General features: G+C 34.2%; 1 protein-coding gene across 1 annotated transcript in view; it reads left to right on the top strand.

The window, feature by feature from the left end:
- Window positions 1-16,337, top strand: part of LOC149807436 (uncharacterized) — a 203,936-nt gene that overhangs the window by 172,232 nt on the left and 15,367 nt on the right. Inside the window, exons 18-20 of the mRNA XM_089955710.1 lie at window positions 10,694-10,765; window positions 12,920-12,991; window positions 15,394-15,431. Coding sequence (XP_089811836.1) covers window positions 10,694-10,765; window positions 12,920-12,991; window positions 15,394-15,431 — 182 coding nt within the window. The remainder of the gene's footprint in view (window positions 1-10,693; window positions 10,766-12,919; window positions 12,992-15,393; window positions 15,432-16,337) is intronic.

The following is a 16,337-nucleotide window of genomic DNA, read 5'->3' as shown; positions in this document are numbered from 1 at the left end:
ATATGCAGCCTTGCTTATGTTCATGACATGTTCGTTCATTGTGAGAGTACTGTCCAGAATAACACCTAGGTTTCATACTGATCGTGTGACTCTAATGTTGGCGTTGCTGATATTTATTGTTTTAGGTAAAGGATGTGAATGAGAAAGTCTTTGTGTTGTGATCAGAATGACTTCAGTTTTATCATCATTCATCTACAGCTTGTTACAAGTCATCCATGATTTCACATCAGAAATGCACCTCTTTACACCTTGGATGGTAGCATCAACTTCAGTTGGGTGGCTAATTTTGTATATTTGCGTGTCATCAGCGTACAATTGATGAGACACTGGATGATGATCTATGACACTTGAGAGCGACTGTGTGTCTAGAATGAAGAGAACAGGTCCAAGAACAGACCCCTGTGGAACACCATAACATAGATCAACTGGGTTGGAGTGTATTCCATTTGCAGATACAATTTGTGTCCTGTTGACCAAGTATGACTTGAACCACAGTAAGGCTGTATCATGAATGCCAAATACATGCTGGAGATGGTGAAGTAATATATCATGGTCTATTGTGTCAAATGCTGCAGACAAATCAAAGAGGGTGAGGACTGTAATCTTTCCATTATCCAATGCAGAGAGAATGTCATTAACTACTTTTAAAAGAGTAGTTTCAGTACTGTGGCAAAGGCAATATGCAGATTGTACATTGCTAAAAAGACTGTTTGAATTTAGATGAGACACATGCTGGGATAGAACAATCTTTTCTAAGATTTTTGAAATGAATGGGAGATTAGAAACTGGGCAGTAGTTCTTTAAATCGTTATGGTCTAGTGTTGGTTTCTTCAGTCGAGGCTTTACAATGGCAGTTTTGACAAATGATGGGAATTCCCCAGATGAGAGAGAGGTATTAATAACATCAGTCAGTGAAGGCAATACTGGGTCTAAGAACTCAAGCAGCAGTGATGTTGGAATTGGATCAAGTTCACATGACTTTGGTGCACTCTTCAACACGATTGTACGTACAAAGTCCATAGAGACAGGTTCAAATGCTGCTAATGGCTGCCGCTCAAATTCTGTATCCCAACTGTATGGTGATGACGAGTCAATTGAAATTTTGGCATCATAAGTAAAGTCATATTATACTTAATATACATTTCCTAAATGATCATGTATATATCTATGAATTTCATATGTATAAAATAAAAAATGACTATTTTTTCTTCATATTTAAATACAATAGAACAATGTTTGTAACGTTTGCCCAGTAGATGAATTGTGTAGCAATGCCAATCATTTCCCATTGAGACTGTCACAGAATGGACAAATGTGTGGTTGGAATGCTGCTTATGAAGAATATAGATACAACATGCACACAAAATTAAGATCTTTTAATTAGATGATTATGATGAATAGAAAAAAAAATATATTGCACAACAGTAAAAAAACAAAAAAAAAATGCAGTTAAACCATCCTTAAGTATTCTGTTTTTAAAGTTCTAAAGAGCATTTGATGTTCACTGGTATTTCCGCACTGAATTATTTTCAGTGATTATATACGCCATCCAATGGCTTTTTTACTGCTTAGGTATGCCCTCCAATGGCTTTACTGCATAGGTACGCCCTCCAATGGATTTACTGCATAGGTATGCCCTCCAATGGCTTTACTGTATAGGTACGCCCTCCAATGGCTTTACTGCATAGGTACACCCTCCAATGGCTCCTTCATTGTGTAGGTGTGCCTTTCAATGACTTCTCCACTGTAGCGAATGATAGGGTAATTCCAATGACTGGGGTTCCTGTGTCCCGATGTTTTTAGGATATCCCAGGTTTGTCCACCATTGTGGCAGGATTCCCTGGCTAGCACACTTCCTCCCTTCAGCTGTCTCTCAAACTAGTCCTAACTAAGCCATTCATGTGACTGGGGCTTCCATGTCCCGACGTTCATAGGATGTCCTGATTTGTCTGCCCTTGTGGCAAGATTTGCCTGGCTAGCACAATCTTCCGTTAGCATTCTCAACCTGGCCTGATCTGCCCAGGTTGGAAGCAGCTACAAAAAGAAAGTTGTTTTCAATCATATATTATAGTGTTAATGTGTACATTACATAGAGTGACTTGTATACAGTGCCATCATGCTCTGTTTTATTTCACTGCTCTTTTTATGTCATGTATCAATTACTTTTATCTCCGCAACTAAATGAAAACAAACCTAACATTTTACGAATGACAATGAAAATATGAAATATTTGCATTGCTGCTGACAAATCATAATATGTTCAACGTACTACCATTGTATAGTTGGATATGAATTATAATCAGTATATTTGACATAATAGTCTGTAGGTTTTAAACAATGACATAACATTACACATGTAAGTAGTGAAAACAATCTACTAGTTTGTGTTCTATAGTGGACTTTGGATAATGCGTTTTAGTACAGTTGACTTCAGATAATATATGTTCAGGTCTTTATTATACTGTGAATCTAAACTTATTTCATGCATAAATGAATGAACGAAATAAGTTTATGTCAGTTTGTGACAGAAATTGAAATGGGTTGCTAAGGGTGACAGTAGCAAAACAGAATAGTGGATATCTTTTGGAATGAAGATAAACTAGTGTGCATGGAACAACACGCTTTGTACAGGCCTGCAAAGGCAAGTCAAGTAAAGCTTGTATTATTTTAGTAATTTACATACATTTCACATTATTTGTATGTATGCAATTGACATAATAATGTTGGAAAGATGGATTTATATTATCACTTTATTTGTATGTATGGCCACTCTTGGAACTATATCTCTGATACCAATTTGATCTAACTTAAACTGTGGGCTTGTAGCATCAAAATTTTGGATGAGTTCAATAATGAGTGAGATTCACACAATGTCATATGAATGATGTAATCTTTGATCTTTTTGACTGGACTTGTCACTGCTCTGAAAGCCGTTATTATTGCTTTTGTCTTTGTAGTTCTTCTTGCTGCAGTTGCAGATATCTGTTATCTTTTAAGATTAGTATTTGTCTTTCTTTTTCCTCTTTCTGCAATTGCATAATTTCTTCTGAAGCTAAAAAAATTTTCAAATATAATATGTTGTTTAGAATGTTATGAATATCTATATTTTGAATATTATTTTCATAATAATAATGTTTGTAGGGATCAGTTAGTTAATGACATTTTAATGCTAATATCCTATAAATAGGTTTGTACTGTAAGATGAATTATGTATCTAATGAAAAAATTGATTCATTCATAGGTTCCAAGGTCAAGCTATAGGTGCAAGTAAACATTTGGTGATCTGACAAGTACATGTGTTCTGATTTGTACATGTAACCCATGCGATCCTTATTTACTTGTAAAGTGATTTCAAAAAGTCAAAATTATTAAGTCAGCCTCGTATTGCTATTGTGCAATAGAATTCTGTATAAAATTTAATGCTTAGAATTAAGCATTCTTAGTATGTTATTAGTCTTAGAAGAGTTATTGATAGAGAAGAAATTATTTATTTCATTTAGTCAATCTGTGGAATTATAGTGCTCTAACATTCATTTAAAGACTATTTGGATATATAATCTGATAATAGTAGTACAAAATTTATGTGAATTCATTTCCAGACTATTTGGATTTATAGCTGTATTGGAATTACCGTGCATCCATCTAAAGATATTTTGAGATTATATCAGTGACTTATTCTGCATTGTTGAACCATCAGAATATTACTGACTACCATTTGGAATATCTTTGGAACTTTAGGAATTGATAGAACAATTAGAATTTTAGGATTCCATTCACCATACTGTAGGTTATTTTTTATTCCTTCACTTTGTATTATAGGGAAATACATTTGTGTTTTCAATGTCACAAAACTTGTTAGTTTTACCTTTTGTTAAGGGCATAGAGTCGTAACAACAAAAACAAAGACATAAGTCAGGTGGGCCCAAACTCCTACAATCAGTTATGGAAAAAGATCAGTCATACAATGAAAATTAATTATACATAACACTGTAGTATTAATGGACTTGCAACCCTAGTATGGCATTATGGAGCAAATAAGAAATCTATCATAAAAGTAAAGCACCGATTTAAGAAAGTGAAACATTGGCAGAGCTTACATTAGTTATAAATCTTATGGTAGAGTAGAAGTGGCCAAAAATATATTTATATATATGAGCTGTGAAAAATGGTATATAGCAACCAAAAAGAACAATTTCCCAATAGGTTCAAGCTTGCTTAGGTAGCTATAAAAATGACCCTTCAAACACCAAACTGTAAAAGTTTGACATCTCACACAGATAAAACAACAATTAAGCTCAGAAGCAACACATTCATGCTTATACAACTAGATGCAACATGTCTAAAAAATTGTTTTCAATAGAGCTCTGACATAATGGATCAGGAAGAGATATAAACAAATATTGAACACACAAGTGTTTTAGTGGCATCAACTGAAAGTATTTGCAAATTGAGTTGATGCATCTATGGGCTGATTCCATCTGCAATAAAATCTATGCTAGGCTGATGCCAGCATGATTGTGTATCCTGGGCTGATCCCAGCTCTAGTAAAATCTGTGCTAGGCTGATCCCAGCATTCAAGTGTACTCTGGGCTGATCCCAGCTTAGGTAAACTATGTGCTAGGTTGATCCCAGCATGGTAGTGTATTATGGGCTGATCCCATCTTAACTAAATATATGTTAGGCTGATAGTTTATGAGTGTCCAATTGGGGGAAAAATGCTAGGCTGATCCCAGCTCAATATGAAAGACTGATTCCCAATCGGTGTTAGGCTGATCCCAGCATGACAGTGTATTCTAGGTTGAGGGCTGAAGCCAGCTCAACTTGAATTGGTGCTAGGCTGATTCCAGCTCAGTGTGAAAGACAAATTTCCAATCAGTGCTCGGCTTATAACAGCATGACAGTATATTATGGGCTGAGGGCTGAAGCCAGCTCAACTAGAATTGGTACCAGGCTGATCCCAGCTGAGTGTGAAAGACTGATTCCCAATTGGTACTAGCTGATCCCAGCATTACAGTGTATTCTGGGTTGAGTGCTGAAGCCAGCTCAACTAGAATTGGTGTTAGGCTGATCCTAGCTCAATTTGAAAGACTAATTCCTAATGGGTGCTAGGCTAATCCCAGCATTACAGTGTATTCTGGGTTGAGGGCTGAAGCCAGCTCAACTAAAATTGGTGCCATGCTGATCCCAACTCAGTGTGAAAGACTTATTTTCGATCGGTGCTAGGCTGATCCCAGCATTACAGTATTATGGGCTGATCCCAGCTCAAGTAAAATTTGTGCTAGGCTGATCCCAGTTTTCAAGTATAGTCTGGGCTGATCCCATCTTTAAGCAAAGCAATGGTAGGCTGATCATTTACATTATTAGTATAGCATATGAATGTCCAATTGGGGAACAATATTCCAACCCATGGCAGGCCCATGTGCATGAATAGCATAAAGACACAACCCAACGATGTATCCATTGCTCGGTCATGATGGGGGTGGTGGCGGGCCAGCAAAAATCCCTAAGAAAAGTTTGATGCAGAGACTCAAAATCCATTGTATGAACCTTGAAAAGCCAGTGATATGAACCCTACGTTCATTGTCTGTACATTTTCAAAACCAGAGAACTGACTGATCATCTGGTACTATATGTGATGCAATGTTACGTAAGATTATGTAATGTAGTTGGCTCTTTGAATTCAGCTGGCAAAAGCCCCATGAAGACAGTTAGTAAGAGGCTAATAACAAACTCTTGCATAATTCACTGTCTGCCTCTCAATTTCAAGGTACATGTACAACACCTGTATCCTAGTGTTAGCCACTGACTATGCCTTATCATCTGACATACATCACCTTACCACACCACCAATTCCTCCCTTAATGTCATTATCTGAGAAACCCCATTATTAAACCAGCAACATGTACCTAAAATAACTTGAGATCATCAAGTTGTGCATAAACTAAAATCTAATAAATTATCATTTTTAAAAAATGTACTTATCTGTGCTTGTCAGAAAAATCAAATTCTGTAATGGTCCCGCAGATTTCTGATTCTCGATGTAACACTGAATACATGGAGAATGAAAATTGTTGTAATTATCCAGCTTGAATATTTTCTTTCAATAGTAATTTATACAATATTTACTTGAATTATAAAATATACTCTTACTATGCACTTATTCATGCTTGTCAGAAAAATCTACAAGTAATGAAACTTCTCTTGTGAACAATTGCTTACGAATACAATGCACTTAATTTTATCTCATAGCTTTGAAAAGAACTGCCAAATGTTATCTGTCTAAGATTGTTTCAGAAACATTTAGATATTTTGAGCCACATGAGATCATTTATAATGAAATAAAGTTTCACCCTTCGTACATGATTATAAATTTCTCAGTTAACTACAAATTGTATAAGTCCAAAACAGAGTGACCAAGGTAGTTTACATATTTTAATTGTTTAAAATACCAGCTATGCAATGTCTTTCCAATACAAGAAACTTGGTGGCAAAATAATGTTCCCCATGAAAACTTAAATATAAAAATGAGGATGGGATACAAGCAGTGATGAAACAAAATAGAATCATGGCCCTCTATGTACTTGTCATAAAATCAGTTTAATATTATCAGCAATTTTCGTGAATGTAATTTGTACTTGAAAATTGATTTAACACAAAACAGAATATTAAAGTAAATTTTAGTACAATGTTGTACAAGGAACATGAGAAGTTCATACTGTTTCATTGGATTCTTCAATGTTTATCAATCCTCGATAGCTTTCAGTTTATCAATACAGAGATATAATGATGTAATTATAGTTGACTTACAAATTTTGAGAAGGATTTAAAGCTGTATAAGTTAATAATTTGTTCCACTGTATCCTAAAACAAGTCAGTCTACACCACAAAGCTTGATTTATGCCATCAAGTTTTGGATTGTATTCTGGGTAATTTCATTTATGTCATCAAGATACAGTTCTTTTTACAGTTTTTGAACAGTCTGTAAGCGATAGTTTTGTTTGCATTGTTCCAATTTTCACTGCATTCTACTTTTCTTATGAGTAAAATAAAAAGAGTGGCCACTAAGACCATAATTCAGTATTTAACATTTGCCACATTGTCTAGCAGGTTGGTATAAATGTGGTCAGTTAGAGTGCTAATATTTATGTTACCATTTTAGGTTCATTTGCAAGCTAGTCAATGTCTAATGATTCAATTAGTTCCACCTACTATCTGTTCCTTAACTGAGTATTACTACACCTAGTATATATGTATGTGTCCTTCTCCTGTGCAAGAACATTCATGATTTAGTTGTTGAATGATTGATGTCAATACTTTTCTCTGCCATTATTAGATTGAACAATTTCCAGACAGAATTAGTCTTACTACTGTTTTTTACTTGGCCGTTCTGATTTTCTGGGTTTTGTAATGTTCTATGTCTTCATATTTTATGTGATACGCATTTATACACAACTACCATGAAAAGGTGAGTTTATATATCAAGATCATCATCAGCATCATCAGGCATTTATGCAACAATTCCATGGAGAATTACCAAGATCCTTTAAGACTTTTGATCTAATCAGAAGGTCAAAATAATTAATGCTTAAAGGATTTAGGAGTAACTTATTTCTCAGCTTTCAAACCAAGCTTGATTCTAATGAGGACAAGGAAATCATGACTTAAGCCTACCCAAAGAATATGCATGCTTGACACACTTTTGTACAGATGCAATTTGTTAGAGTTTTAGCTTGATCAGTGTCTAGTCTTGGTTTTTGTACTGGTTGAATGCCAGCAAATTGCATGAAGTTCAGCCAGTTCTGATTTTCTTGATGAATGCTCAACTTAGATGGCACTGATCGAAGTGGAGCATTTACCACCAATGATAAAATGTACAATTCAAATGCAGTTACTCACTTTCAATACTTAAAAAAGCTTCTTTGGTAAGAGTAAGCAAATTATCATATATTTCTAAAAGTATAAAATTTTAATAGTAAACATCATCTTAAATTATGGTATAATAATTAAATATTTAAAACAAAGAAAAAAAGACCAATTTTTTCAAATTCATCACCCCGGCTGTTGAATGATACTTATAATCCTTAAATAGTCTGGAAATGCACATCGTTTTGCATGCACCTAAGGATAATATGAGAAGTTTAAAAATCCTAGAGTTGTGTCTGGACATAGATGATACTTGCAGATATTAATTGCTGTAATATTGATATAGAGACTTTGCACACAACGTGCTGTAGACACACTGATACACAAACTTGTGAGTAAAAACGAGTGTAATAGACTCAATAATACACACACTTTGGAAGCAAAACAAGTATTATAAACTCCGTGATATATTAATCTATGATTATCAAAAGATATTGAAACTGCCTTGATATAACTAAATATTAGTATATTCCATGCTGACTATGCCAGTAGTCTAAGTATAGACCATGCTACAGTTCTATGTAATGCCTTGAAGGTAGCAAACTCTTTTATTAGTAAATGGTAGATAAATGTCTGATTTAATAATTCATGTCATGACTGACTGAGCATTACATCAATTATGGTGAAAGAGTCTGACAAAAATCACAATTGGCAAGTCAAGCTAGAAGAAATTAACATTCATAGTATAGTCAACAGTGATACTGATTCACTAATCTATGTTACTTTGGATTATAACATTTAGTATTGCACTTAGCTTTGCACACATACTAGCTCATGGAAAGCATGATGAACTAAACTAAATATATTTGAAATACCAAATCCCTGTTTGCATGACACTATACTCTCTGCATACCCTTCTCGATGAGTATTATGGTGGTATGTACAGGTATTTAAACTAATATGTGTAATATAATTGCATAGATTAGCCAAAAATATGCTTAAGAGAGCGTGAAAAATGTAACTGTAAAGATGATTAATATACTGGATGAAGATTTACCACCCAAACTATTATTGATAACTTAACCAATTCCTAAGGTTGTACCTATAACAAGTAATACCTGTAATTGATTACCCGAAGTTGTACCTACAAAAAGTAATACTTGTAACTGATTACCTAAGGTTGTACCTATAACCAGTAATTCTTGTAACTGATTACCTAAGGTTGTACCTATGGAAAGTAATACTTGTAACTGATTCAAATGTGAATAATCTAACAACCAAATTATCAAAGAGATAGAAATGTGAAATACCGGTAGTGGTAACAACAATAGTAGTTAAAATACTAGTTATAAACCCATTAACTTGGTTAATATTCCTATCTTTAATCATGATTATGTTGAGATGATTGTAGTACTAACTATGGTAGCCTGAATAAACCAATATGTCATGTTATCATCATAGTACTATGATAGCCTGAACAAGACACTATATCATCATGTTATCATGATACTAAGTATGGTATGCTATTATCATGATAGTAACTATGGTAGCCTGAATGAACCACTGTGTCATGTTATTATCATGGTACTAACAAAGGTAGCCTGAATGAATGACTATATCATGTTATCATCTTGGTACTAAATATGGTAGCCTGAATGTACCATTTCAACATATTAGGTATGGTAGGCTGATTGAACCATTTTGTGATGTCATCATCATGATCCTATTTTAGCCTAAATGAACCACTGTGTCATATTGGTATGATCCTGATAATCATCGGTATGTATCAACCAAATCAGGATTAGAGATAGGATTGCTAGTAAGGATATGGATTTAGAATTACCACTTTTACCACTATCACTTTTATCTCTATAATGGCATATACTCTTTTGTCTGCTCGTATAGTGTGCCATAGTTTCTTTCTCAAAATATATACATTTTATGTTTTGGTAACTGATACTTTGGCAGATAAAGTAGATCTTTTGGTAGATAAAGTAGATACTTTGTTTGTTACTTGTGTGCGCACGTTCATATTTGTGTGCAACATTACTATTTTTATTTTTAGTCATGACTCAGAATAACCCCTCAGTATGTGAATTTAATAAAGAATAATAGAGATGACACATTTGGGTATTACATTATTTTTGTTTGTTTTTCTGGTATTCATTGGTATTATTAAGTCTTTCTTGGAACCAATGAATGTTGACCTCTGTTGTGAAAACTCTATCACCAACACCTAAGTTTTGCACACAGCTAAACTGTTTGGAAAGTTATGGAAAATCATTTTGCCATTGTTTTTCCAAGATGGTTACTTTCTATAATTTTCCTACATGTGTATATGCCTTGGACAACATCGATAGTTACATATATGTATGTAATAAGCATGTTTAAGAACGTCCTTGATCCATAGGGTTTTAGAAGTCAGGTTAGGGTCCTTGATCAGTATTTTGGATCATATGTTTGTTTTGCACATACCGACTGACAGGGGATATCTCAATCTTGTAATTAACGGCTATAAAGGAAAATCTGTCGGAAAATCCTTTCCAGTCTACCTCGTGTAATTGTTCGTCACTATAAATATGTTATAGCTGCTTCTTGATTAAATATTTATAAGAACAGATGGTGGGTTCATTTGAATCATGCAACTTTAATATAATCTGCCTACTGTTGCCTATTATTTTATTTGACATAGGATCTCAAATTAAAAAGAAAACATGAGTTTCAGCAGATCTTTACAGCCTTTAGCAGTATTGTTCATAAGATTTATGCATTTTGTTGTGTCATGTATTATATTTAATGATGTCGCTCATGATTATACATGACCTTTTAGGTGCCAAGGCACAGAAGAAGACATTAAGTGATGACCAAGATGAATCCAAGCAACTTCTGTCAAAAAAGCGAAGTAAGAACATGTTCCGTACATTTCTTTCCACTTGAGCTTTTGTATTAATATTCTTTCACAACCAAATGCATGCCATTTTCTGAGATGAGTAGTGTCAGACTCACTCGGCCTTCTTGTTAAACTTTCTTATATGTTGAGGGTCCTAGTTATCCCTGAGTTCATCTGTATGTCTGTCTCATATCTGCAGCAAAGCTCGCACCTTGTTCAAGGTAGTTCATCCAGTTTTCTAGTCTGTCTTGGGTGCATTATAAATCATACCTCAACTCCTGTCTTTAAAATTATGCACATATACTTGATACAGTTACAGTTTAGTTGAGGATTGTTGAGTCCCATCACACGTACAAGTTTAAAACCAGACCGTATCCTATCAGTGGAAGGTTTTATAAATTTGGAAAAATAAATTGTTAGCAATTATTGTTTTATCCATAATGGACCAAAGGCAGACCAGGGTACATTTCTCCTTTTAAATAATTAGAATTTATTTCCAGTCTGTATTTATTATCAAATATTGAAACAAATTGTAGCATCCAGATGTATATATGTTGAGATTCGTCATCATCAATCCCTTAACCCAAGTTGTCATTTGAGCACCACAGATGACTTCACAACCAATTCTCCCCATCTCTCCCTGTTCTCTAGTGCCCTTTGGGAACCTCCAAATCCCATGCCTTTCCACTCCTTAATGTTGTCTTCCCACCTCTTTTTTTGTCTGCCTCTACTTCTGTACGTTTTCACTGTGCCTTGCAAGATTGTTTTAGCCAGTCCAGATGATCTTGAGAACTCCGCCCAAGCCCGGGTGTAAAAGGAGGAGGGTTAGGCATAGGGCTAGCAACCCGACCCTGTAAAACCCAACTTGGTACAAAAATGCCAAGAGAAAAAAAAACAGAAACTGAAAGCCTGAGGGAGTAAGGGTCTTCTTCTGGAAGATGTATGATGCTATGTGCTGAAGACCGTGAGCCAGCGGAAGCCATAAAGCAGACCACCCTTCTATCAAACATGACAAAAATCACAAATGGTCAGTCAAGCTAGAAGAAATTAACATCCATGTTATAGTAAACATGATACTGATTCACTAATCTATGTTACTTTGGATTATAACATTTAGTATTGCACTTAGCATTGCACTCATACTAGCTCATGGAAAGCATGATGAACTAAACTAAATATACTTGAAATATCAAATCCCTGTTTACATGACACCATACTCTCTGTATACCCTTCTCTATGAGTATTATGGAGGTATGTACAAGTATTAAATGTAATATGTGTAATATAATTGCATAGATTAGCCAAAAATATGCTTAAGAGAGCATGAAAAATGTAACTGTAAAGATGATTAATATACTGGATGAAGATTTACCACCCAAAACTATTAGTGATAACTTAATCAATACCTAAGGTTGTACCTATAACAAGTAATACCTGTAACTGATTACCTGAAGTTGTACCTACAAAAAGTAATACTTGTAACTGATTACCTAGGGTTGTACCAATAGAAAGTAATATTGTAACTGATTACCTAAGGTTGTACCTATAATCAGTAATACTTGTAACTGATTACCTAAGGTTGTACCTATAGAAAGTAATACTTGTAACTGATTCAAATGTGAATAATCTAACAACTAAATTATCAAAGAGTATAGAAATCTTCATTGCCGGTAGTGGTAACAACAATAATGGTAACAATACTAGTTATAAGCCCATTATCATGTTTAAGAACGTCCTTGATACATAGGGTTTTAGAAGTCAGGTTAGGGTCCTTGATCAGCATTTTGGATCATATGTTTGTTTTGCACATACCGATTGACAGAGTATATCTCAAACTTGTAATTAACGGCTATAATGGAAAATCTATCGGAAAATCCTTTCAAGTCTACCTCATGTAATTATTAGTCACAATAAATATGTTATAGCTCTTCTTGGTTAAATATTTATAAGAACAGATGGTGGGTTTATTTGAATCATGCAACTTTGGTATCATCTGCCTACTTTTGCCTATTATTTTATTTGACATAGGATCTCGAAATAAAAAGAAAAGATGAGTTTCAGGAGATCTTTACTTCCTTTAGCATTATTGTTCATAAGGTTTATGCTTTTTCTTGTGTCCTGTATTATATTTTATCATGTTGCTCATGATTATATATGACCTTTCAGGTACCAAGGCACAGAAGAAGAGATTAAGTGATGACCAAGATGAATCCAAGCAATTCCTGTCAAAAAAGCAAGGTAAGAACATGTTCCATACTATTCTTTCCACTTGAGCTTTTGAGCTTTTGTATTAATTGTCTTTCACAACCAAATGCATGCCATTTTCTGAGATGAGTAGTGTCAGACCCACTTCGCATTCTTGTCAAACTTTCTTATATGTTTAGGGAGCTAGTTATCCTTGAGTTCATATGTATGTCTGTCTCATATCTGCAGCAAAGCTCACAACTTGTTCAAGGTATTTCATCCAGTTTTCTAGTTTGCCTTGGGTCCATTATAAATCATACCTCAACTCCTGTCTTTAAACTTATGCACATATGCTTGGCACAGTTACAGTTGAGTTGAGGATTGTTGAGTCCTGTCACACCTACAAATTTAAAACCAGACCGTATCCTATCAGTGGAAGGTTTTATAAATTTGGAAAAATAAATTGTTAGCAATTATTGTGTTATTCATAATGGACCAAAGGCAGACTAGAGTACATTTCTGCTTCAAATAATTAGAATTTATTTTCAGTCTGTATTTATTGTTACATATTGAAGCAAATTGTATCATCCAGATGTATATATGTTGAGAGTCATCATCATCAATCCCTTAACCAAGAGGTCGTTGGGACACCACAGTTGACCTTATAACCAATTCTCCCCATCTTTCCCTGTTCTCTAGTGCCCTTTGGGAATCTCCAAATCCCATGCCTGTCCACTTTTTAATGTTGTCTTCCCACCTCTTTTTTTTGTCTGCCTCTACTTCCGCACCTTCGCACTGTGCCTTGCAAGATTGTTTTGCCATTACAGATGATGTTGAGACATGACCATACCACTTCAGTTTGTGCTTTTATACAGTGGTCAAGTGTATTTCATAGGCTCCTATGGTTCCTTGGATCCTGATGAGGACTTCGTCGTTGGTTACATGGTCAATGTATGAGATGCCCAAGATCTTGCGGTAGCGTCTCATTTCGAAGGTTTGAATCCTTCTTTGTAGATCTGATGTGAGCGTCCATGTTTCACAAGCATACAGAAAGATTAATATGACAATCGAGCACATCAGCCTTATCTTGGAACCAAAAGCAATGTTGGTATCTTTCCATATTAGTCTCACCCATGTTATTGCTGCTGTTGTCTGGGCAATCTTGCAAAGTAGTTCTGGAGCCCTCATCTGTGATTATTGATCCGAAGTACTTGAAGCTCGTGACTCTTTCCAGCTTCTTTCCACGGACCCTTATTTCTGCACTGATGCCATTGGTTTTGTTTGTCATCAGTTGTTTTTCTTTCGGTGCTAATCTCCATACTGTATGCATGGAAGTTGTGTCAAGGCGCTCAACCAAGTCAGCCAGTTCTTTTTCATCCCCTGCTAAACCATTAATATCATCTGCAAAGTGAAGGATGGTCATTGTTCTTCCTCTGATGCTGACAGTGCCCTTGTGGTAATGGAAGGAAGTATTTAATGTGAGTATTGCACCATAACTTACTAGTGTAAGTTATATGCAAATTGAGAATATGGAGAATTGTAGGAGTCTTTACATAAGCAATGGACCAAGCGAATATCCCATCTCTAGATTTCTGTTGTAAGGATAAGTGTCTTTATTTTTCATAATTGTATTAGAATCATGAAACTCAAGATTCTTTTTTGTCATTTTGCTCACAGCAGTTTGGGCCTAATGTTTAGAAATACCTTTTCCTTCATAACTTGTAAACATACCTATATACTTTTCTGATACATAATATTGTTTATAATAGTAATGGATATTGTTATAGGTAAACATTATCAACATTAATATTGTTTGTGATAGTAATGGGTATTGCTATAGGTAAACATTATCAACATTAATATTGTTTGTGATAGTAATGGGTATTGCTATAGGTAAACATTATCAACATTAATATTGTTTATAATAGTAATGGATATTGTTATAGGTAAACATTATCAACATTAATATTGTTTATAATAGTAATGGATATTGCTATAGGTAAACATTATCAACATTAATGTTGTTTATAATAGTAATGGATATTGCTATAGACAAACATTATCAACATTAATATTGTTTTTAATAGTAATGGATATTGCTATAGGTAAACATCATCAACATTAATATTGTTTATAATAGTAATGGATATTGCTATAGACAAACATTATCAACATTAATATTGTTTTTAATAGTAATGGATATTGCTGTAGGTATACATCATCAACATATAAACATTTGACTTAATTTTAATTTCTCTTGATGTATTTGATTAATCAATGCAGATCTAGTTCCTTGCCAAATTGCCTGTTAAATTGCCATTTTCCATATTATTTTCTGAAATAGATATGACTATTTGTTTAACAATTTGTAATATTTTTATATTGTACACATTTTAAAACATGTCTGCATGTTGTATACACATGTCTCTAACTGTTTCCTGTAATATATATTTCAGGAACAGCAAGCACTAGTAGTGTCATGGCAGAACCATCTGTAAGTAAATTACAAAATATGATCTTAATGTTATTTTTAATGAAATCCCTTGTTGTGACAAGTGAGCTTAGATCCCAGTTATTAGTTTATCGAAATGGTATTTGTGGAGCTGTTGTTCTCTGAATGAACATAGTAGTTATATTTTATACCCATGAGAGTCAGTATGCATTAGATACAGACTCTGAACTTAGCAGTCCTACTTTGTACTCAATCAGTATTCATTAGATACACACTCTGAACTTAGCAGTCCTACTTTGTACCCAAGAATCAGTATTCCTTAAAGACACACTCTGAAAATAGAATTTCCATTCTGTATCTACGAATTTGTGTGTTCTTTAGAGTGGACCTCAGAATTTTAAATATGAAAACTTAATTATACACGGATGACATGAAAATAATAAATTGCAGAATTTGAATAATTTTCCGTATGTAAAGAGGTTTTAAATGGACTTTGTGTCACATCTTAATTTAAGATGAATGACGCAGGACACATAAATACCTGACAGCCTATTATGCTGAAATGAAAATATTGTGCTTTCTCTGAATTTAATGTTGTTCCACTTCAAAGCTGGTGGCAGAGCCTTAACTGTGCTCATTCAAGATGATTTCCTCTGTCAATCATCCATTGAAAACAGTTTTGTTTGAACAGTATTTATTCACCAGAACATATTCATATAGAGTTTATAACATTATAATATTATGGAATTCAGTGCAGTTGCAAGAAGCATACATACAGGGTGGTTAAATTAATATTTTGTTTGTAAGATCATTGAAAAAAGTCCTAGAAGTTTGTGTAGCATTTTTGCACCATTCATATATTTATAAAATATTTTATGAGTTTGTAAAATATAAATATATGATATAACTGGTCAGTTTATAAAACAATATAATAATGAAATCAGAAAA

This window comes from Sinohyriopsis cumingii, chromosome 1 (genome assembly GCF_028554795.1).
Source record: "Sinohyriopsis cumingii isolate HCF-2022 chromosome 1, ASM2855479v2, whole genome shotgun sequence".
In the NCBI taxonomy this organism is placed as follows: Eukaryota; Metazoa; Mollusca; class Bivalvia; order Unionida; family Unionidae; genus Sinohyriopsis; species Sinohyriopsis cumingii.
Note: the sequence above shows the minus strand (reverse complement) of the source record. Positions and strands in the feature narration are given on the sequence as shown.